At 44.7% G+C, this 23,910-nt stretch overlaps 1 protein-coding gene and 1 non-coding gene across 2 annotated transcripts; one reads left to right on the forward strand and one right to left on the reverse strand.

The window, feature by feature from the left end:
• The first annotated feature begins 8,922 nt into the window (after positions 1–8,922).
• Clrn3 (clarin 3) lies at positions 8,923–22,820 on the forward strand. The gene is made up of 3 exons (XM_027409227.2): positions 8,923–9,151; positions 18,110–18,289; positions 22,549–22,820. The coding sequence occupies exons 1-3, from the start codon at positions 8,923–8,925 to the stop codon at positions 22,818–22,820; spliced, it is 681 nt and encodes a 226-aa protein (XP_027265028.1).
• On the reverse strand, positions 16,155–16,286 carry LOC113831280. The gene has a single exon (XR_003484057.1). It is a non-coding gene; the product is annotated as a small nucleolar RNA SNORA19 (small nucleolar RNA).
• Positions 22,821–23,910: the final 1,090 nt, after the last annotated feature.

The following is a 23,910-nucleotide window of genomic DNA, read 5'->3' on the forward strand; positions in this document are numbered from 1 at the left end:
CCACCTTGAGAAAAATCCTGACTAAGTGAGGCTGTGCTTTGCCCAGTGGCTCCTAAGCCCCCGTTCATTCATCTAATGCAGCCACAGCTCCTCTTTCTCAGAGCTTGAGAAAAGCCCCTTCCTGCCTGCCCCTGCCCCCGTCTTGCTACCCTCCTACCTATTGCCTTCCAAATGGCCTCATACCCCTCTTCTCTCTCACAGCCCTCATCACTGACATTACTTACTGAATCAGGGTTTGTTTGTTTCTCTTTTTGTTTTGTTATGAGGCAGGGTCTTACTATGTAGCCCTGGCTGACTTGGAACTTACTATGTAGACCAGGTCGGCCTCAAACTCACAGAGATCCTCCCGCCTCTGCCTCCCAAGTGCTGGGATTAAAGGCATGAGCTACAACTCCCAGCGTTGTTTGCTCTTTTGGTGTCTGTCATTTCTCTTTTCCTTTGCCCCAGGGCTGGAAGTGCCATCAGCCCAGGCTGTGCCTGTCTCTGTCCTTATTGCTGCTGCATGAGACACACCTAGCAGCAAGAACATGCAGTGAACAAGTGGACTGGCAGAGCAAAGGAGGACAGGACCCAGCAGGCAGCAGCAGGCAGCTTTGTTACCTGCCCAGAGCCCAAAGGGGCAGGTAACTCCCTCCTGAATATGCCCTCATGGAACAGCCCAGGTTGGGTGTGGCCAAGTGACCCAATGACATCACCCAGCTTTGTATTTTATTGCCATTAGACCTGCAGAGCCAAGCTAATGTTAAAGCAGGTGCCGGTTTCAGAGCCCTGATAAGCTTGTTAACACTGCAGGGGTGGGGAGGCAAAGACTGCTAGCCACCAAGAGCGGAATGTTTTGCCTTAGTCAGACATCTGCTGTTGGAACGTGACAGCCTTGAGAACATGATGAGGAGGCAGATGGCTTCTTCTCTCCCAGTAATATCTGCCCTGTTGGACCCCAAATGTTATTCTAGGAATAAGTGGTATCCCTTAGCATCTTCTGAAGTCTACAGACATCCTGTCATTCAGACACATGTTATCCCTCATTATCTTTGCTCCTCATTTGGGCTTATGGCTCCTATTAAAATCAACTAAATCCTTCCCCTCATCCTAGACTACAAGGACCTCCCTGCCTCATGCCATCCCAAATGTCCCATCACTCCTGTCTTTTTGAACCTGAGCCATAGTCCTTCTCTATCCATAGATTCCTCTGCCTTACTAAACTCCTCTGAGGTCTTCCATGTACCATGTACCCTTCTGCCTCCTGAGTTCTCCTCTATATCTAGCTGTGCCATTTTCCCTTGGAACACAATGTCATCCAGGCAGGATTCCCAGAACTGTATCATTACCAGATCACGTGTTCTGTCTTCCATTGTACTCAAGGACTTGACTACTGGTTTTCTTTTCAGTAACTGTCTTAGTTAGTGTTCCTATTGCTATGAAGAGATACCATAACATGGCAACTCTTATCAAGGAAAATTGGGGCTAGCTTACAGTTTTAGAGGTTTAGTCCATTATGGTCATGGCAAGAAACATGGTGGCAGGCAGACAGACATGGTGCTGGAGGAGGAATGGAAAGTTCTACGTCTTGATCCACAGGCAACAGGAAGTGAACTGTCTACCACACTGGGCAGAGTTTGAGACCTCAAAGCCCACCCTCATGGTGGCACACTTCTTCCAACCAGGCCACACCTACTCTAACAAGACCACAGTCCTAATAGTGCCACTCTCTATAGGCCCAGAATTCAAATACATGAATTCACGGGCACCATACCTCTCCAAACCACATTCCACTCCCTGGTTCCCATAGGCTTGCAACCATAACATACTGCAAAATTCATTTAGTCAAAGTTCAGAAGTCCCCATAGTCTATCACAGTCTCAACAATGTTCAAAAGTCCAAAGTTCAAAGTTTCTTCTGAGATTTATGCAATCTCTTAACTGTAATCTCTTATAAAATGAAAACAAAAATATTTCCAACGTATAATGGCACAGGATATACATTACTATTCCAAAACAGAGGAAAGGGAGGATAGTGAATAAATATTAGACCAAAGCCAGACCAAAACCCAGCTGGGCAAACTCCAAACTCTGCTTCTCCATATCTGATGTCAAAGTGCTCTTCAGATCTCTAACTCCTTTCATCTTCATTGGCTGTAACATGCCTCTTTCTCTTGGGCTGGTTCCATTCCCTCTAGCAGCTCTCCTTGGCAGGTATCCCATGGCTCTGGCATCTCCAACATCTTGGGGTCTGCAAGGTAATCCAGGCTTCATCTTCACAACTTCATGCAATGGCCTCTGGGCTTCCAGTCAGGAAGGACATCCCTGACATATGCCTGGCCTTCCTAGCTTTCCTTAGTCATGGAGGAAGATTCCATATCCCCTTTCTTTTTTCTTTGACGCTAAATCTGGAACCATATGGCTGAAGTTGCCAAGTTCTGCTGCTTGTTGGGGCTGGAACATGACCCCTTTGTTCAATACCATCTTCACCAGCTTTCTTTTTTGATGGTTTCTTTCACTGCCTATACTTGGCTGTCCTCAAACTCAGAGCTCTGCCAGCTTCTGCCTTCTGAGTGTTAAAGGTGTGTACCATCACACTCAGCTGTAAGGTTTTCTTTAATTTCTTTTCACAAGTTGGAAACTTATCTGGAAACTGATCTTTCCCTGAAGTCACCAATCCCTTCATTACATTTCTTAATCTGTTTATCTCCTTTAACACAGGATTTAGCTCCATTTCACTTCCTGGTGCTCCCTTTCTCCTCAAATTGTACATTTTGCATTTTTCCTTTTCAGCTTGCTCCATTTCATTATAAATCTCTTCATTAGTGTTAAAACTAATAACTACACAAAATGGTCTATAATAGGCTGTTTTGAGATATCCGCTGCCAATGAAATCAATCCAAAACTCTTCACTTTCACCTTAGGCAGACTCTTCAGACAAAGCTCAAAAGCAGCCAATTTTCCACCAAAATATCACAAGAAAAAAATCTCTAGGTAACGTACCAAAATTCTTCCCCTATGAAATCTCTTGATCCAGGCCCCCACAGTTTAAAATCACACTCAGCACCACTATCTTCCATTGTCCTACTAGTATGACCCATTAAGCAGCACTTAATGCATTTAACTGCTTTTCTAGTCCACAGTTCCAAGGCCCATATTCCATCAAACAAAAGCATGGTCAGGCTTATCACAGCAATACCCCAGTCCCTGATACCAGCTTATGTCTTAGAGTTCCTGTTGTTGTGAAGACACACCATGACCACATCAATTCTTATAAAGGAAAACATTGAGTGACTTGCTTATAGTTCAGATGTTTAGTCCATTATCATCATGGTAGGAAGCAAGGCAGCATGCAGGCAGACATGATGCTGGAGAAGGAGCTGAGAGTTGTTGCATTTTGACCCACAAGCAACAGGAAGAGGTCTGAGACACTGGGTGTGACTTGAGCATATATGAGACTTTAAAGCCTGCTCGCACAGTGACACACTTCCTCCAACAAGGCCCTACCTACTCCAACAAGGCCCTACCTCTAATAATGCCACTCCCTATAGGCCAAGCATGAGTCCATGGTGCCATTCCTATTCAAACCACCACAGTAACTTTAGAATTTTATTTTTATGATTTAAAGAAATTATGTGTATATGTGTGTCTATGTGTGAGTTATATGTACTTGATTGTAGGTTTCTGTGGATTCTAGAAGAGTTTGTTGGGTCTTTCAGAGCTAGAGTTATAGGCAGTTGTGATCTTCCCCTTGTGGGTGTTTAGAACAGAACTCAAGTCTTCTGCAAGAGTAGCAAGTACTCTTAAGCACCAAACCATTTCTCCAGGCCTGCAGCAACATTTTTTTTGACACAGGGTCTCCTGTAGCCCAGGCTGACTTCAAACTTAATATGTAGCCAGAGGTTGGCATGCTGCACAAGCAATCTACCAACTGATCACATCCCCAACCGCTCTCCACAGTGTCTTGAGTGCTTATCCAGCTTGAAGGCTTCCGTTTGAAATCAAATGTTGTGGCCAGAAATACTCCCTTGGAGGATAAGCAAAAAAGGGGCCAAATTGATGTTTTAAAAAAATCAAATAGAATTTGCTTTTAAACATATGCAGTAAGATTAACATAAAATTTCTTGACTTTAGAAGAAAAATTGGAGTTTAGTGATTGGCCACAGGGCATAATGAGGGGGGAAAAAAGGGGAACATCCATTGTTTGTGGTTTCATTCAGAACATGTCCACATACAGACATAGCTCTTATGACCTCTAGAAGACATCAGAAGTTTTAATTTCTATTATCTCAATATTATTTCCTCTACCCCTCTTTTTATGAGACAGGCCCAAACACTGACAGTCCTGGCCCATAGAAATCAAAAGGATGACTCTGCAGGAAGCATCTCTACTTGCCCAGAAAACAAAACAAACAAAAAACAACAAAAATGAGCCCGAACCAGCAGAAAGTTACACACTAGTCTGGGTCCTCACAATATTTTAATTCATCTTTCCTGAGTTTCTTTTTATTGATGAACTATATGCATATAATATGCAGATCCTAAGGACACAGTGCAGTGAGTAGAGACAGGTACATAGAGAACAAGCCTGCCCCTACCAAGATGCTGACATTTCTGGCAAAGGGATATAGATCAGCTGGGAAAGCTCCTGTGCCACAAGCATGAGGACCTGAGTTGATTCACCACCCCGGTAAAAAGCCAGGGGTAGTGTGCAAGCTATTTATAATCCCATTTCTGATGTGATGGAAACAAATGGATCCCTAGGGTTCACTGACTTTCGAGTCTAGTCAAATCAGTGAGTCTCAGGTACTAATGAGAGACTTCGTCTCAATAAAACAAGTCGAATGACTCCTGAGAATCAACCCTTCCCACACACCTGCTCACGTGTACGTGCGCGCGCACACACACACACACACACACACACACACACACACACAAACACACACACACACTGACATTTTGGTACCCTAAAACACCTGCTCCTGTCCCCTTTCAGAAAATGATGCATCCCACAAGGACAGCCATTATTCTGGTGTCTGTTACCACGGATAGCATTGCCTGCTCTCGCTCTTTATAGAAATGTGATTAGATAGTATGTTATATATAGGCAGATGGCTCTTTCTAAACACTATGTTATTTCTAGTTTCTTTCACACAGCAAAATCTTTTTGAGATTCGCCCTTTACTGCCTATCCATGGTTAGGTAACATGCATTTCCCCTCTAGTTTTGTTTTCTGATTTTTGTCTTTATCACCGCTTGTAGAAATGTGGTTTAGAATGTCTCACTGTGACTTTCTACCTTATTGATTGAAAGTAAAATTTATTTTTTTCTTTAAATCAGAGTTGAGCTGGAGAGATGGCTCAGTGGTTAAGAGCATGTTGTGCTCTTTCAGAGGACCCCAGTTCAGTTCTCAGCGTTCATATGGCAGCTCACAATTATACAGAACTCTATTGCCAAGGGATCTGACTCCCTCTTCTGGCCTCCACAGGCACCAAGCATTCCTGTGATACACAAGTGTACATACGGGCAAAACATACATATATGTGAAATAAAAACAGGTCTTTTAAACTTTTTAATCAAAGTTGCAGATTTGTCAGCCTTTACTTTTTCAAAACTGTTTCCCCTTCCACTTCTCAAACGCTGGAGATATGGTACGTGGTATTTCCTAATGCTGTCTCTTGGGTCACCTAGCCAATGGGTTTAAATAGTTCTTTAATTTTTTTATTTATTCTTCTCTCATATTTTGCATCCTGCCACAGTTTCCCCCCTCCTCTCCTCTCAGTTCCTCTCCCCCCATCTCCCCTCTCTCCTCTCCCCCAGATCTACTCCTTATTGTGACGTGTGTCCACTCACTGTCTTTCTCCTATGGTAATTTGTCTTCTGTTAAATCCATTCAGTGAACTTTTCTTTTCAGATGTTATACTTTTAGATCATAGGATTTTCATTTGATTGTTTAAAAATATTTTTTTATTTCTCTGAAGAGGTTTCCTCACATTCTAGTTTGCTTTTCTGTGGCTGTGATAAACACTGAGATCAAAGGGGGAGGAAAGGGCTTACTTCATCTGACAAGTGATGGTCCATAATTGTGGGAAGGAAAGCAGAAACTCAAGACAGGGACTGAGACAGAAACCATGGAGGAACTCTGTCTACAGACTTGCTTTCTCTGGCTTGCTCGGATACTTTTCTTACACAGTGCTGACCCACTTGTCCAGGGATGGCACCACCCACAGTGGGCTGAACTCTCCTGCACCAATTAGCAATTTAGAAAATGTCCCTCAGATGTATTCACTAGTCAATCCAATGGAGGCAATTCCTGAATTGAGGTTCCTTCTTCCCAGGTATATCAAGTTGACACCTGAAGATGACTGACACATTTGTCTATTAAATCATCTTTTTCTTTAATTCCTTTGACATTTTAAAAATAGCATTTCTGATTCTTGTCTCCTGCTTTAAACATCTACATTATCTTTGAGTATGTTTATATTGATGGGAGAATTAAGGATTCCTTGTTATTTTCCTGCCTTGTTTTTATTTTACTGTATTGTTTGTAATTTCTTGTTGCCTGAAGGCAATGCTCCTGAGTGTTCTAGATGACTTTTAGCTTTGTTAGGATGTGTCTGTAGAAATCATTCCTCCAAAGATAAGACAGCTCAGGCTTAAGGAATAGTCGATTCTGCTTCCTGGCCTGAATGACTGAAGCATTCCTGTAGAAGGAGTTTCTCTCCCTCCTGTTCCTGCTGCCCTTCAGTCCCAAATTAACACCCAGAGGCTTATATTAATTATAAACTATTTGGCCAATGGCTTAGTCTTCTTACTGGCTAGCTCTCTCTTAATTATTAACCCATAACCATGCATTTCTACATGCTTTTATCTTACCAGAAAATGTCTGGACTCCTATCTTCCCAGAAGCTACATGGTGTCTCTCTTGAGACACCTCTCTGCATCCTATCCCCAGAATTCTCCTCGTCTCATAGTCCTGCCAATACTTCCTGCCTGGATAATGGACAATCAGTGTTTTATTGATCAACCAATAAGAGAAACATATATACAGAAGGACATCCCCCCAAGAGCTTATATCCTGGTTGACTGGAACTTTGAAGAGTGACAGCACCATCCAACCTCTGGAACCTCACATGATGCTCACAGCTATCACATGATGTTTCTCAACTGGCCTGAGAGAGTCTCACCTTGTTAATATGCAGCAGAGTCTTCAACTGAAGCTGTAAGGGGATTAGAATGGCTTTCTGAGCCACATTTGTGCATAACAGGAATCTTGTTCAATACACTCCAAATGCCTCAGAAGCCATAACCTCAATTTCAGTTCTTCAGCCAGATATAAAGGTCCTCTTACTTGTACTTAAACTTTAGCAGCAGTTTAAGGTTCCCAGGTAGTGGGGGAAGAGGGGCTAATATGGTGACTTGATCCATCCATCCATCCATCCATCCATCCATCCATCCATCCATCCCTGTAGTGACATAGGTGTGGCATCCATTATCCTGTCCTGGCTAAGGCTGATTGCCTACCTTGCATTTTCCATTTCAATACCTACCTGATTGTTCCATAATTATCCGTATGTTTCTCTTTCCCACAGAGGTGAAATGGCTGAGTCTAGTGATTTGTGCATCTTCAGTCCCTTTTTTACCCTTATGAGAGGAAAACCCTCATCCCACAGGTAAGCGGGTTATTTAAGAAAAACGTGGGTTCTGATGTGCATATGCTATGCTCTGTAATCAAACAACACAATAAGAGTGAAATTAGAGAATAGGATGTGAACCAGTTTGTAATCTCAAGAAATGAGTGGGCAGGTATCATGGAGGACTGGAAATGACTACTGATAGACAGTTAACTGCTAGGCCATAAGGACAGAAGTTAGAGTTTAATGGTGTTTTGAATGAAAATAGTCCCCATAGTCTCATGCATTTTAACGTTTGGTTCCCAGTTGGTGGACTGTTTAGCAAGGATTAGGAGGTATGATGTTGTTGTTGAAGATGTGGCCTTGTTGGAGGAGATGTGTCACTGGAGGTGGGCTTTGAGGTTTCAAAAGCCCATGCCAGACCGAGTCTTTCTCTTTTTCTTTGCCTCCTGCCTGCAGTTCAGGATATAAGTTCTCAGCTGCTCCTCCAATGTCATGCATGTGGGCTGCTATAATCACTACCATGATGATCATGGGCTGACCCTCTGAAACTGTAGCAAGCCCCAAGTTAAATGTTTTATTTCATAAGTAGCCTTGGTCATGGTACCCTTCACAGTAATAGAAAAGTAAAGAAGACAGAGAACTAAGAAAGCAGAGTAGTAAAGATTGATAATGATACAGCCTCTGATGCTATCATTTAAATAAGATGTAAATAGGATGCCATTTGGAAGAGGGAATTTGAAGGGCACGCCTCCCTAATAAGGTCTAAGAATAAGGATGTATAACTTAGAAGGGTGAACCTTTCTCTTTCCTCTTCACAGGACCTTGACAAAGGCTTGAAGTTTGCTTTGGGAATCTCAATAAAAGAAATCCACCATAGAAGGTAATTCCTGAAGGCACTGGGGCCTTTCGCTTTCATCCCTTTGGGGTATAGGTCTCTATTCTCATCATTTGAGAAGTCAAATTATGTCCTCACACAGTAGGCTGACCTGCCTTCCATGGTATGATAAAGGTTATAAATTAGTCATGTGATTGAGGAAGTCCTGTAAAGACTGTCCAGCCCTTCTTCATGCTGGTTGGCTGCATCCATAGCAACCGCTTTCTCTAGACCAAAGTTCAGTGTCTGCACATCTTTATGGCCTATTCACAGTTCAATGTTCAGGAGCATAAAACTTCCCATGAAGACACAGGTTTTCCATTCGCAACGGAATACTAGACTTCCTTCCTAAACACTGGACTCCAAATGATAAGGCCCCCAAATATTTTAAGGTGGTTATTGTTTTACCCCCGACAGCTTTTTTCCTGAGAAAATGCCAACCACGCAGAAGACGTTGATGTTCCTGTCTGGCTTTCTCACAAGCCTTGGCTCTGTTGTTGTCATCTGCTCAATTCTGGGAACACAGGCATGGGTCACCAGCACTATTTTCTTCACAGATGTTATTTCCAATGGTACCATTGTCATCACCTATGGTCTTTTCCGTGGTACAAGTGCTCGGCATTTGAATGAAGGACTTCAAGATCTAGACAAAAACTTTGAAGGTAAGTGATCATCTAATTTGAATGGGGATAGCAGGAGTGAGTCAGACTCTCATAATTCTGTATTTGTACTAAATAGCCTTCAAAAGTAATCTCTTTGAAGCCCCAAGTTAGGCTATCAATGGGCTAACTCATAATCTTGAAAAGCTGTTTATCATTATTTCAGACTCCTTGGCACTGGTTATCTTGTTATTGCCAGAGTCTAAACCTTTGTAGCAGCAGCTGGGCTTGAATGGTAGCTATCTAGTTTGTTGACAAGTAAATAATTAAGTTAAAGTATGTGGCAGCTTTATGGTGTTTAATAGCCAACAGGAGCAGCATTTTAAAGGATATTGACCATTGATTTTGACATGGGGCAACCAGCTTCATCCAGAAGTTTGAAAGTAATCACATAGGTAGAATGTGAAGCAGAAACCGTCAATACCCAGTTCATGTTTCTCAGCTTCTTGAACTTACACTGTTGTGTTCAAAATATCTCATTGTTGGAAATGACATTTAATTCTTACTAATTTTGTCACTTACAGGAATTCCTATTTGTTTCTCATTTCTGATATAATAATGTCTTGCTTTCAATAGATACAAAATAAGAAACTATTGAGGATAAGCAAATGTAGCTACTTGGGTTTTAGCATCTGAGATCTGGCATTATGGTTTTTGAAATGTAAAAGCCATATTTGTACATTGTATAGCAGCTGAGTTGGCTTTGTGTTTCACAATGATGTGTGCAGGGTCTGTACTGCTGTTTGGGGGCATTTAACCTTTTAAGTATGCACCATCTACTACCTTATGCCAGTGTAATGTTTAGTGTCAGTACTTTAGGATGGAATTCCAGTAGGTTTATGATTTTGTTAATGAAATGGTTCCCATAAATCCAGAGCAATGTGTTTCTAACTACCAATGGGTCTTTGAGTGGTAGGAAAACCACATCTTCCCTGAGGTTTCAGTTGCTTCTTCCCTCCTCTGGTGCTGGCTGCAGCCTCTCAGGAGGGTGAAGAGACCTGCTCTACAGCAACCAGGACCTAAGATTTCAAAGGCCCTTTAGTGATACTGTTTTCAAAACCAAAACTATGCTTGTTTGTGAATCCTCCAGCAGATTTAAATGCTTTACATTTGATACAGAAGTCTACAGTGTTGGTTTGGGTCAGTTGATTCTGTCTAGAGATTGATGGCCTGAATGGAAGCCCAGAGTCTCTAGACAGGGAGGGCCAGAGAAGTACAGGGAAGGTCAGGCCTGGCAAGCCAGCTCTATGCTACTGGGAGTGAGCATACTGGTGTCTGGAGAGTGGGGACAGCCTCAGTCAGGGGGAGCACAGCTTGGGGTCAGTGCCAGCTGGGCCCTTTCCCTTAATGCAGCAACAGAGTCAGAATGCTTGTGTCACCTGCATCTGGTTCTGTCTGACTTTATCTCTTTGCTACTGGAAAGCCACATGCTAACAACCCCTCACACTCCCATTGTCCAACCTCCCATTGCTCCAAAGGGTCAGCAACTACCCAGGGGAGGAATATGCTACACAGTTACTGGTTGGCATCTAGGGGCCACTCAGAGACTATGGGGTTTTCCGTACCAGTCACTGTGGTAAGCACTGAACATGTAAACAGTTTTCTGAGACAGAAAGTCACCCTTAGAACATGTAGGCAATGCTAAAGATCCCCTGTTGTCAACAAAATCCAGTATTTACAATGGGACACTTTGCTCTCCTGCCAGTAAGTCGGGGCTGCAATGCACATCATTAGCCAATCATTGGTAGCAAACTGAAATCTGTATAGAATTAAATACACACTCTCCTGTTTGGCACTGATAGATGATGGATGCTTTGTCTTGAAAAGTCAAGTGTTTTAACTTTGTGGCTCAGGCCAGGATACACTGAAATCCTCAGGCAGTGATGCATTTCACCAGGCCCTGCTACACTTCAGCACGGAGGTCTAACACATTGTGTCTATTTGGACTACAGAGTTTGAAGTGAAAGAGCAGGATGAGCAATAATGTTTGGTTTAAAGTGTCAGCATCATCCAGCCAACAATGGATCAATGAACAGAGATGATGCCTAGTCAGCCCCAGTCCGGGAACTTTCTGTTGTGCAGCTGGGCTGGCAATGAGCTCAGGCTGGCTAGATGGGTCCTGGTTTGTCTAATATCTAGAAAAGTGACCATTTAGCTCCGTCTAGTCATGAGTGGAAGGTCTTTGATACTCCTAAAGTTCCAGCTGTATCATTTCAGCTCAGAATAATACCTGCTATGTGAGTAAAGGTCTAAGACTAAGGTACTGACAGGGTTTGTGCACAGTTCCTGTAGTGAAATGCTACCTATCTAGGGAAAGGGGAAGCTCCTCCTCCACTGAAATGCAACACCCTGCCCTCATATGAGTCTCTATAACAGTTGGAGGTGGGGTGGGGAACACAACCCTGTGGACTCCTAGGAGGACCTGTGTTCACACTCATGAGGGTGTGCACCCCCACCCCCAGATTGGCTCTTGAGTGCTTTATAACAGTATCAAGAATGAAGTCAACTCCTTGATTCTGAGAATGCTATCAGGGCCTAAGGGATAGATATGATGTGTACTATTTCCCCAGGGTGGCAGGAATAGGGCAATGTTTCACTTGAATGTGGTGTCCCTCAGAAAGTGATCTCCAGGATTGCTCAGTCTACATCCTGACCAGACCAAGCATCTTTAAAGAATCACTTTGGAATCTCAATGAGTGCTCTTTCTCTTTCCATGGCACTATGTCTTTTTGAACTTGTTCCAAAGAGCATCTCGGTTAGTAGACACTTGACACTTCAGCAGCCACATTACCATGGCACTGACTCTGGCCTGGAGATACAATCTCCCTGATGCTGCAAAGACTCCCTGCACTTGGCCTCCCATGCCAATGAGAAGAATTTCAGATTCATGTCCCAAGAGAAACAGCTTAAGGGAGGAAAGGTTTTTTTTGGTTCCTGGTCTCAGAGGGATTCTAACTCATCATGGTGGGGAGGGCATGGCAGAGCAGGGTCAACTGTGATGGTGGGGATGAGAGGTAGTTTCCTCACAAGTGCGGACCAGATAGCAGAAAGCACAAGCCAGAACTAAGGTGGACAATCTTCAAAGGCCTGACCCTAGTAATCTACTTCTAGTAGCCAGTCTGTCTCCAGAAGTTTCCACAGCCCTCAAAACTGTGCCACAGGCTAGAGTCTGAGCCTTGAAAACCTGTGCCTGTGGGGGACATTTTAGTCAATATGTAACATCAGGTGTAGTGGACAACACTGATTACCAACCTGATGGGAAACAGAGTTACCTAGGAGACAAGCCCTGAGTGTGTCTGAGAGGGACTTTCTATATTGGATTATTTGAAGTGAAAAGATCCACCCTAAATGTGGGTGGTATCATCTCGTGGACGGAGGTTTCACACTGCAGAAAATGGAGAAGGTGAGCTGATCATCTGCATTCATCCCTCTCTCTGCTTCCTGACTACAGATGCAATGTGTCCAGTTGTCTCATGCTCCTGCTGCCATGTTTTTCCCACCATGATGGACTGTACTTTCAAACTGAGAGCCAAAATAAGCCCTTCTTCCCTTCAATTGCTTTCATTAAGCACTTGATTGTAGGAATGAAAAAAAAACGATTAATTCACAGTTTGAAAGCATAGTCCATTATAGTGGGAAAGTCACTGTGGTAGGAGCATGAGGCTACTGGTCACATCCCATCCACGGGGGGCGGGGGAGGGGGAGTAGGGGGAGTGAATGCTGGTGATCACCTTTAATGTGGATTCTCCTACCTCACTTAACCCAATCTAAAAAGTCCCTCACAGTCATGCAAAGAGGTTTGCTTCCTTGACAACTGTAGATGCTGTAAGTTGAGGGTATCAACCATCACATTCAATGACTATGAACGTACAGCAAACAAGACCTGGAGGTGGAGGGCAGATGGCAGGTGGGACCTGAATGAATGAATCCTCCCTGCTTGGGGAGCTGGGTCTCTGGATGCCTGGCTGAGATGTCTACTGTCATCTCTGTGGCCGCCTGTTCTTGGCCTCTTTCTGAGGCCATCAGAATCAGGGCAATTAGCTCCAATTGTGAAGGGACTCCTGATTCAGAAGCTTGTCCCCTGAAAGAAAGAAAAAGAACAGCATGTATCTGCTAATTTTGTGGGGAGGGAGCAGCTGTCAGATGCTGGGAGGGTTATTGTTACATTGTTACATTCTAGCTAACTCTCACCAAACTTTCAGCTATCATTGTCTGAGTTCTGGGGCAGGAGCTGGAAAGACAGAGCTGTCACATCTAGGTGGCAGGGAATTCAGAAATAAGTTTTACAATGCAACAGTTAAAATTAAAATGAATTGCCCCCCAAGTACGTAGGAAAGTATGAGTCAACAGCCCCAAATTAACTCTCTTTGGAAAATTATATCTGCTAAATCTTATTGAAAGTCAAGGCAGAGCTAAATTTGATTGTCGTTTTCTTTTTCTTTTTTGCATGTGTGTCAAGTGCAAGTGTTTGGACATGAGTGTGCACATATACATGGAAGCCAGGGGTCAACAATATATGTTTCCCAATTATGTTCCATCTTTCTTTTTAATTTTTGTGTATGTATTTGCGCTGGTTCAAGTTTGGATGAAGGCACTCAGAGAGACCAGAAGAAGGTTTTGGCTCCCCTGTAAAGAGAGCCTTCGTGTAGGTGCTAGGAATTGGAAGCTAGATTCTCTACAAGAACAGTAAGCATTCTTAACTGCTGAGCTGTCTCTCCAATCACCTTCACCTTTGAGACAAGGTCTCTAAGGGAACCTGGAGCTCACTGATTCTGCTGGGCTGGCTGGCAAGCAAGCTCATCTCCCCAAGGCTGAGATTACACGCACTGTGCCTGGCTTCTTTTTAAAACATGGGCTCTGAGTTCTGGCCTGAACTCAGGCCCTTATACCTCCAGGGCAAGCATTTCATCTACTGAGCCATGTCTGCTGCCCTTCCTGGTCACTTCTTTGGGGGGACATTCCAATTGCAAATGAACATCCACCTATAGCTGTAAGTCAGCCTGGGAGGCACAGGGAAATCTAGAGAATTCCAGGTGTTTGGGACACAGGACATGCTCCTTACACTCAATGCAACTCTTGGCTTAAATATTCCAGTTATTTCCTTGACTGCAGAACTCTCCCAAGCAAAGAGAAAGCTCCTTTGTCCCCAGCCAACTTCCCTTGAGATGGAGGGTTTCCTCCTGGCCTGGCTGCTGGGGAAGGGGAAGTGGATCCACCTTGAAGTGATGAATGCCTGACACATCCACAGGGACCAGCCTGGGCCTCTGGCTGGGTGTGTCTCCCTAGGTCTGTTGCTTTTTCCTATTCTCCTTCTGACCTCACCTCCCTTCAGTTTCAAAAGCAGCACATACTGAGTTAGTATGAGCAAAACATCCAAAACCTTACATAAGAGTGTGGAGAAGCAGGCAAGATACTCCACTTGGTTAAGTCAGGGACAAGTGCAGCCTTAGTCCTGGTGGTCTTTGAGAGCCTCATTTGGGTTACAAGGCAGAGAATGTAGGCTAGGGATCACTCCCCCAAAGGGGTCACTGACAGAAGTCACTGAAGAGTCCAGTCACCATAGCAACAAGGAGATGCTGTCTCTGGAAGCTGAGCTTTGCCCTTGTGCCCTTAAGAAGTGAAATGCTGTAGAGTGGGGGTGGGAGGTCATGGTCCACTCCCTGGCAAGCTGGCCCTGTTCTCCTGGGGTTACAAGGGATGCATGTCAATGTTTAGCACACGCCACAGCCAAGTTCCTGTCTCTCCTGCCCCTCTTTCCTGCACATCCCTTTACCCTTTAAACCAGTGTCTTGTGCTATGCAGGAGTATCTGTCTGCTGCTGATGCCCTCAGGCCACTCCCTTCCAGGAGATGCCTGCTCTGGACTCAGTCACACACAACTCAGGCACCTTCTCTTTCTTCATGGGGAACTTTTGCTACCACCCACTTTTTTTTTTTTTTGGTCACACTTCTTTCATGCCTACTTTATCCAATAGGAGGACATTGCAGATTTAGAAAATATAAATATGGGGACTTACAACTTAAGATGATTTCACCAAACTGAGTTGAGCACATATTCTTTTTCTTTCAGATTTTTTTTATTTATTTGAATTAGAAACAAGATTGTTTTACATGACAATCCCAGTTCCCTTCTCCCTCCCATCCTCCCCCTTCCCCCCCCAACTAAAACCCTACCTATCACATATCCTTTCTTCTATTCTTCCCCTGACTCAACCTTTCTGCTCCCTCATGACCTCTGCATCCTTCCTCTTCTTCCCTTCTCATTCTCATAGCTCCCTCCCTCCCTCTTCCCCTGCTCTCAATTTGCTCAGGGGATCTTGACCCTTTCCCCTTCTCCAGGGGACCATGTGTGTCTCTCTTAGGGTCTTCCTTGTTTACTAGCTTTTCTGGCAGTGTGGATTGTAGGCTGGTATTCCTTTACTCTATGTCTAAAATCCACATATGAGTGAGTACATATCATGTTTGTCTTTTTGTAATTGGGTTACCTTGCTCAGAATGGTTTCTTCTAGTTCCATCCATTTTTCCTGCAAATTTCAAGATTCCATTGTTTTTTTCTGCTGAGTAATACTCCATTGTGTAAATGTACCACATTTTCTCTATCCATTCTTCGTTTGAGGCACATCTAGGCTGCTTCCAGTTTCTGGCTATTACAAATAGTGCTGCTATGAACATCGTTGAGCTCATATTCTTACACAAGGTAAATGTCAGATCCTGGGGTCCTGTGTCCACTTAGATCATTCAGAAACACAGTTCAGTAAAGACCAATCCTTTTTTCAAAAAAGAATTACTTATTTTACTTTATGGTTTGCCTGCATGCATATGTGTGTGCTATGTGCCTACAGAAGTTGGAAGAAGGTGTTGACTCTTTTGGAACTGGGGTTTACAAATAATTGTAGGCAGCAGGCAGTAGACTCATGTTCTTTGCAATAGCAACCAGTGTTCTTAACCACTGAGCCATCTCTCCAGGCTACCTTCCTTTCATTCTTTCTCTTTTTCTGTCTGTCTTTCTTTGTCTGGAGGAGACTGGCAGTATTATTATATATAGTTACTCTGCTAATTAACTTTCAAGTATTTGTATAGCACCTAAGAAATAACACTGCTCACATATTCAAAAGAAAGCAGGTCAATGAAATGTGTGACAGGCCCTCACTTCTTACACAAGTCTCTCAGTCACAGGGGACTCTCATTTTCCTTGAATAGTCAGAAAGGGGAATGGGTGCCTGGTGAACACTTCCACAGTGAGCATCCAGAGCAGGGGTGAAATCAAGGCCATACACAGTAGGGCTTGACACACAGAAAACTTCTCAATAATTCTCTCAGTACAGGGATGGAGAGGGACACCTTGCAAAGAGGGTGATGATGGCACACAGTAGGACATGGTTCAGTAGATGCTTTGGAACTCCTCCTGTCCCACAGGAGCCAGCACACACGGCCCTGGAAGCAAAGAATCCAGGTCTGCCTGACTACTTCCTGTTCCTTAAAGCTGTGCTGAGCTAAGGATGTGAATGTCTCCACATCCTTGGAAACCAGAGAAACAGGAAGAGGAAGGAGCCTTTGGCTAGTTCTTACTCATCCCTCTGTGGCTACTATGGCTTGCAGTTCCCAATGATTTCTTTGGTGTTGTTTTAGTCAACACCACAATCTCTTTCTCTGGCTGTCTTTTCTTTGGGACTTCACAGACTATCTCTAAACACTTCCATGTGGGATCCTCACGTACACTGACAGCCATTAGAGATGCTCAGGACATCTAGGAAGATCACGTTTGTCATGTCTGGCCTTTGGTGTGGGAGTAGAACAGGAGGTGGGGGAGTTGGGTGCTGCACCAGAAAATGACTGCTAGAGCTCCGAAGCCCTGAGGATCTGATGACTCAGCCCAGAGCAGCTGAATTGTGTTTTCCAGGAGTGTAGATCCACTATGGAGTGTCTTTGCATCTAAGATACATGTAGATGCCATTTTGTAAAGTACTTTGAGCTTAGAAGGAAGTTCTGAGGGCAAACCAGAGGGTTGTGCCCCCAGCTGCCTCCAGTGTTGCAGCCAGAGAGAGAGAGTCTGGACCCAGGGAAAGCACCCTGAGTTGGCCCAGCAAGAAACGGTTTTCCATCTCCACTGCTAGCTATGAGCTAGCCCTGTCATTTCCACCAGCCCTTATTCTCCAGGTTTTTTCTCTGTCACCTGTTCCTGGCTCACTGAATTCGCCCAAGTCACAGAGTTTATGGGATCCTCACTGCACATGGGGTTTGCACAGTGAGCCACTATAAGGGTTTCTGTCAGAAGCAACTAATTCTCAGACCCAAAGGGAAGCTATGGTGATGGAATTGCCACCTATCCTACTAGAAAGGCTCAGAGGGCAGAGATCACTGGTAAAGAAGCTGCAGGTATGAAGGACACCCTCTGCTAGAACTTGAAAACTAAGATAAACATCCAGTTTATCTTATCCAGTGCTGTAGTTATACAGTCAAGTAAAGTCACTGATTGGCCTGCCATGATGACTGCCATCTCATTCTTGTGTGTTTGTGTATGTTCCTGTAAGCACAGGTGCTCTCAATGTGTATATGCAGGTACACGTGCCTATGCATATGTGTGCATGTGGAGGTAAAAGGTCACCTTCAGATGTCATTCTTCAGGTGATACCATCTTGGTTTCTGAGACAGGGTCTCTGGTTGAACCTGGAGCTCACCAATTCAACTAGACTGGTTGTCCAGTGAGCCCCAGGATCCACCTGTCTCAGCTGTCACCCCAACAATGAGACTGCAAGTGTTCACCACCACTGCTGGCCTTTTTAGGTGGGTCCTAGGGATTGAACTACATCACGGAACTGGCTAAGCCATCCCCAAGTCCATGCAGTCTTGTTCCTGCAGGATGAACGGTGTACTGCTTCCTTCTCTGACGCCACACCTTCTCTAACTTGGCTGTACTTAGGGTTTGTATTCTGCACTGTGCATTCACCAAATGTTGTTTTAGTTTTAGGGACATTGGGCAATTCTTCCCAGAAGACTTTGCATTTGGTGGCTGTAATATTCCTGGTCCTGAGTCTGGGAACCTCCTTATTGAGCTCAGTGTTCACCTTCTACAACAGCATCAGCAACCCTTACCAGACGTTCCTGGGTCCTACGGGCGTCTACACCTGGAACGGACTCAGTGGTGAGTTTCCTGAGATGACTCATGTGCACATTCGTGAGCACGCGTACACATGGGCATACACATGTATGTGTGTGTACACATGCACACATAAGTGTACACATATGCACACTGATGCATGCTCATGAAGACACATGAACACATATTGCTCTCCTTCTTGCCTGCACAAGGGGCAAGGGGGGACTTGGGCATCAGAGATGCCATACCTGGGAGGCTAAGTCACAGAGCAAGGGAGGATGCCATCCAGAGCCAACACTCTTCTTATGGGCTTAGATGCTGTGTGGTGGTTGCTAGGTGATTTTGCTATTTTGTGAGTGGGTACCTGGGTGGAGGATGGAGTCCAGATAGAAATTGGAAACTGCTGTGACTCAGTAAAAGACTCTCTATGGGTTTTGTCCATGCACTGCAGCCCCCCATCTCCCTAGTGAGACTGAGAACCAGAGGCTAAGGGACTTGGTTACAAATCCAGATAGAGGTCCCTAGCATCAAGGGCCTTCCGTCAGCCATCGGATCTTAATCACTGCCAGGATGAACAACAAATTACTCTTAGTTTTGTTCATACAACTCAGAGACAAGAAAAGCAGAGGCCTCAGACATGGCTAGATTTGGAGATCATGTCCCGTGAAGTCTGTTTCTCTTCATCACTGCATATATTGATTTCCCAGTGTGTTTTCTGTAGCTACACAGTTGATTCAACCCTCTTAAAGGTCAATTATCTGTACACATCCTGGAATCTGCCAGCAGCAGCTCTAGAGGAAAGACCTGTAATTTCCCAGTTCTCATGGACTCACCCATTGACAGGGCCTGGCCATCTCTAAAGCCAAGAAAGATAAACTGACCCATCAGGTTTGCTAAGAACAGTGTCTATACTGGAGCTGGATCCAGGGTCAGCTGTTCTCCAACCTCAGAGGCACTTAGGTGAGGAGGAGGGGTCCCCGGAGGAGAAAGGAAGATGTCAGGAGGCTAGGTGGGGCCTGTACTGCATTGTCTGCAGCCCGTGGGGCTTCCATCTGGCTCCTCAAGGCTGTAGCCTCATCTTTTTCCTCTGCAATGGAGGATAGGCTGACCGTACATGTGTCAGAGGCCCAACACATGTCTGCAGAGGAAAACAGGAAAAGGAGTCTGGACAGTGTCCCCTCAGCCTGCCTATGTCTAGCCACAAAGAGCTATGTGGTGGGGAGAGAGTTCCCGTCATAGTCTTTCTGCCTCAAGGGTATATTCTGACACAAAGCAGGAGGCTGTGAAGTCGCAGAAAAAACACCCATAAGGGGTGTGTAAGGGACAGGTATGCATTCTGACTTGGGTCTGGAAGAGGCAAGCATAGGAGTTGGGGGTAACCCTTTTGGTCCTGATGCTCAGTAAGCCAGATTCTGTCCTTTGATTCTGTCCAAAGAGCCTTTGATTTTCTTCCCCTATCTGGAGGGTTACAGAGTTTAGTGAAAACTGGTTTGCAAGAGGCTAATCCTGCTGAGAAGCTTCTGTTTGTCATTGACAATGTAGCTTCCTGGCGCTTGGGACATTGTGAGGAAGGGCTGGTGTCAGACTGACTTCAAGGCCCTGGGGCCAATGAGAATGCTACAATCCCCTGTGGAGCTGTCTTTCCCATGCTCTCCTGGGTGGGTAGATGAGGAAGTGGATTACCTGGTTGGTTTCTGATGGAAAGAAACAGCAATAATACTGCCTGAGGCTTGTGCCCCCTGACCTCATCCCATGCTGGCCCCAGTGTGGCCAGGCTTAGTCACAGGGGATTTTAAAGTAGTTGGAGAGAAGGTTGGATCCAGAGAGACTGCCACAAGCTATGTGCTCCAGACATACTGTCCCTCAACTGGAGAACACAGAAAGCAATGAGGTCATAGCACAATGGGGATGAGCCCCATCAGAAGCCTCATGTCCCCAAGCCTTTAAAAACAGCTCACTGCTGCTTGCCCCCAGCCTCCAGCGGCCCTTCAGGCTACAGCTCTGGAGAAGCTGTGCAGTCATCCAGGCCAAGATGCAGGCCTATATTTCCAGTTACTTAGGAGGCTGAGATGGGAAAACCCCCAAGTTCAAGACCTGCCTGCCTATAGAAAGAGTTTATAATAAATAAATTATGAAAGAGGGTTGGGGTGTGGTTCAGTGGTAGAGCACTTGCTTTCTACTTTCAAGGTTCCAGATTTAATCTCCAGTATTTCAGGAAGAAAAGAAGGGAGGGACAGAAAAAGGGAGGGAGGGAAGGAGGGAGGGGAGAAGGAAAGAAGGAAGGAAGGAAGGAAAGAAGGAAGGAAGGAAGGGTAAGCAATTAACTAGAAGCAGGCTGGAGCCCATGGCTCCAGCCATCTGCCTCTAAGGGGCCCAGATAGGCAAGGTGTCTGCATGCTAGCTCTTCCCTGTGCAAATCAAAGCTCCAGACAATCGACTTTAGGGTAAAGGAATTAACCTTGTGTTCATTCCACCCCTTTATGATTAATTAAGCTTTTATTAGAAACTTCACAAGAGGAAAATGAAGGATAATGAAGGTGTAAGAGGCGCCCAGTGAGCATCAGAGGAACAGGACTTTTGTTCATGCAAATAATTAAGAAATAAAGGCATTATTTTGTGGGTGAGGTGTGTCATCAAGGGCTGTTCAAACATTCTCCTCATGCAAACCCTCCTAATTAACTTCCCTTAAGGAGCTTTTGGATTGGGACACAACGGATGCCCAAGACTTTACTGAGCTGCACATTTTGTGTTGATCAGCAGATCAAGGATTCCAGAAAGACTTTATCCTGGGCATTCCCCTGATGTGTCAGACCCCACCTGGGCATGAGCATCCATCCTCATCCTCATCTTCCTCCCAAAGTTTCTCATTCCAGAGTTCCTGGTATATGAATCACCTGCCACTTATATTACTGGCTTAAAGCATACTGTTCCCTGGGTTTGGACATGTTCTTAGCTACTGCCGACATCATTATCATCATATTCCAAATATTTTCACCAGAGACCTCATGTCTCCTGGTGACTACCTGCCTCTCACCCACCTAAGCACCTGCAAGTCTGCTCTGCTCTAGATACTTCCTGGTTCAAGGCCACACTCGGCTGAGTCGTGGTGAGTGGAATGTCTGGAGCAGCTATCTAGCACTTTGTAGTGTGCATCCAGCACTTGAGAGCCTGTGGTTCTCTTTCTCCTGATGGGCCTCACTCCTCACAGTTTGGGGTGACCCAATGCCCACCCCTGCTATTGTGGAGGTGGCTTTCTACCACCTGCGATGCTAGTGTTTTCCCAAGTCTTCTTTGTCCATTCACACCTCCCCATATCCTCTCTCCATCCCAATCCCACTCACACCCACTACAAGCATGGAACTAGGGTGTGTGTAGGCCAGTCACCCAGCCACAGCTTCTGATGGGATCTGAGCCTGCAGGTTGGATACTGCCCTGAATGATACTTAGAATTTCATGCCTAGAATCTAGTTTATTTCTTACATCTTGTTTTTACATTCTCCTTCTTCCTGAAACACTATAGAATCCCATGTAGCTAGTCAATAAATACCTATGGATTATGTATCCCACAAAGAAAATAAGTGATATTAAAAATGCCAGGTGTGTGTGTGTGTGTGTGTGTGTGTGTGTGTGTGTGTGTGTGTGTGTGCGCGCGCGCATGGTGATTCACAAACACCTCTAACACCTGCTCCAAGGGATCTGATGCCCTATTCTGGTCCCTGTGGGTGGCTACCTCCACATATGTGGGCATGCGCTTACACAGACACATGCTCATATACTTATAAATAGTTAAAATAACTTTAAAACATGCATCACAAGCTGGGCGTTGGTGGCGCACGCCTTGAATCCCAGCACTCGGGAGGCAGAGGCAGGCAGATCTCTGTGAGTTCGAGGCCAGCCTGGTCTCCAGAGCAAGTGCCAGGATAGGCTCCAAAGCTACACAGTGAAACCCTGTCTCGGAAACAAACAAACAAACAAACAAACAAACAAAAACAAAAAACAAAAAACATGCATCACAAGGACAGGTAGATGGCCCAGTGAATAAAGTGATCACTGCTAAGATAGGGAGTTCTAGATACTGTGAGAGACTCTGCCCTCTCTGCAAAAATAAATAGATAAATAATATGGAGAGTGGTAGAAAAAAAACACCTGGTGTTGTTCTTTGGCCTACACATATGCACATATACATGTGTGCACATTCAGACACATACCACAAAAGTCATATACCTGCATGCACACATGTACAGACAACAATAATGTTAAGAATGCCTCCTTGTGCCATTTATGAAGCTCAATCTTCTTTACAGCATCCTTTGTGTTCCTGACCATGGTACTGTTCGTGGGGAATACGGAGTCCAACCATCTCTCAGAAGTACTGTCCCAGAAGTTTTATCCAGAGGTCACCAACGAGAGAGCAACCCACACTTACGGATACTCATTTTGGCTCGTTCTACTTGTCATCTTTCTGAATATTGTCACCGTGGTCATCATCATTTTCTATCAGAAGGCCCGATACCAGCAGAAGCAGGAGCAGAAGAAGCCAGTGGAATATGCTTCCAAGGATGGTATTTTATTCTGAGTTCTGTCTCACATCACATTTGCACTAGCTCTACCAGTAGTGACTGGCTAGGTACCTGGACAATCTGCATGGCAGAGTGGCTGTCTAGTGCGATAGCTTCTGTAACTGTGACACCATGTCCTTCCTAGATGATGCTTGCACATTTCTCCACAGATATCCCCCTGGAAAGAGTTTTCTCATGAGGGCAGGGAAGTGAGTGGGGAAGTCTGTGGTCTAGAGTGCTCCAAGAGGGAGTGGTCTGGGGCCTACAGGCACTTCCCTCTTGACCTTGCTATCCACAGTAATAAAGGTCTGAGATTTTTGTCTTCCTGTGGCCAGCTTAAAGGACTGTAGATCCCATGATGTCATCCTTAGGAAGGATCAGGTATTTCCCTCTACTATAGCAATAAGGGCTTTTAGGCACATAGGCATTCTGAACTTGTTTATTCAGAGTCAAGAGTTAGATACAAAAGGATAAAGGATGAAATGACCTTATGCTGTGGTTCCTCAGTGGCTGTCCTGGCTTGCAGGCTTGGTTCCTTTAATGAGGATTAGACACATGTAGAACTCAGGTCTTGGGAAGCCCTGCATGAACAACAGGTTAGAGGTGAAATATAGTCACGGTTGTCAGTTTTTCCAGTAGATAGACAATCAGCAAAAAGGGGAAGGCACCAAAATTTATTCTACATGTTGTTGCAAGAAGACATTTCCTTCAAAAATCTCACTGAGAACCCATTCAGCCTTGACTACTTTGCAAGTTGCCAGATAGGACTGGAGAGTGACTCTTTTTATGTGTTGTTGGGGTTGTGAAGCAGTAGCTCTGTGAGTAGGAGTGAATCTTATGAAGTCTTAGACTTATGAAGACTTAGACAATGTGGGCAGCAGCTCGCTGAGTCCTCACCCTTGTAGAGTTTACTGGCATGCCATTCAGTCAGACTTGAGCACTTACTTGACTCCAATTAAAACAGTTGCTTAGGGATGGGGGCATCCCTCCATTGTAGAGCACTAAAGTGCCCAGCATGTTCAAGGCCCTGGGTTCCATCCCTAGCTCTGTAAAAATGAAACAAGCATGTAGTTACAAAAATGTTCTGTGTTTTGAAAGGACAATCTT

Source organism: Cricetulus griseus, chromosome 3 (assembly GCF_003668045.3).
Source record: "Cricetulus griseus strain 17A/GY chromosome 3, alternate assembly CriGri-PICRH-1.0, whole genome shotgun sequence".
Taxonomy (NCBI): domain Eukaryota; kingdom Metazoa; phylum Chordata; class Mammalia; order Rodentia; family Cricetidae; genus Cricetulus; species Cricetulus griseus.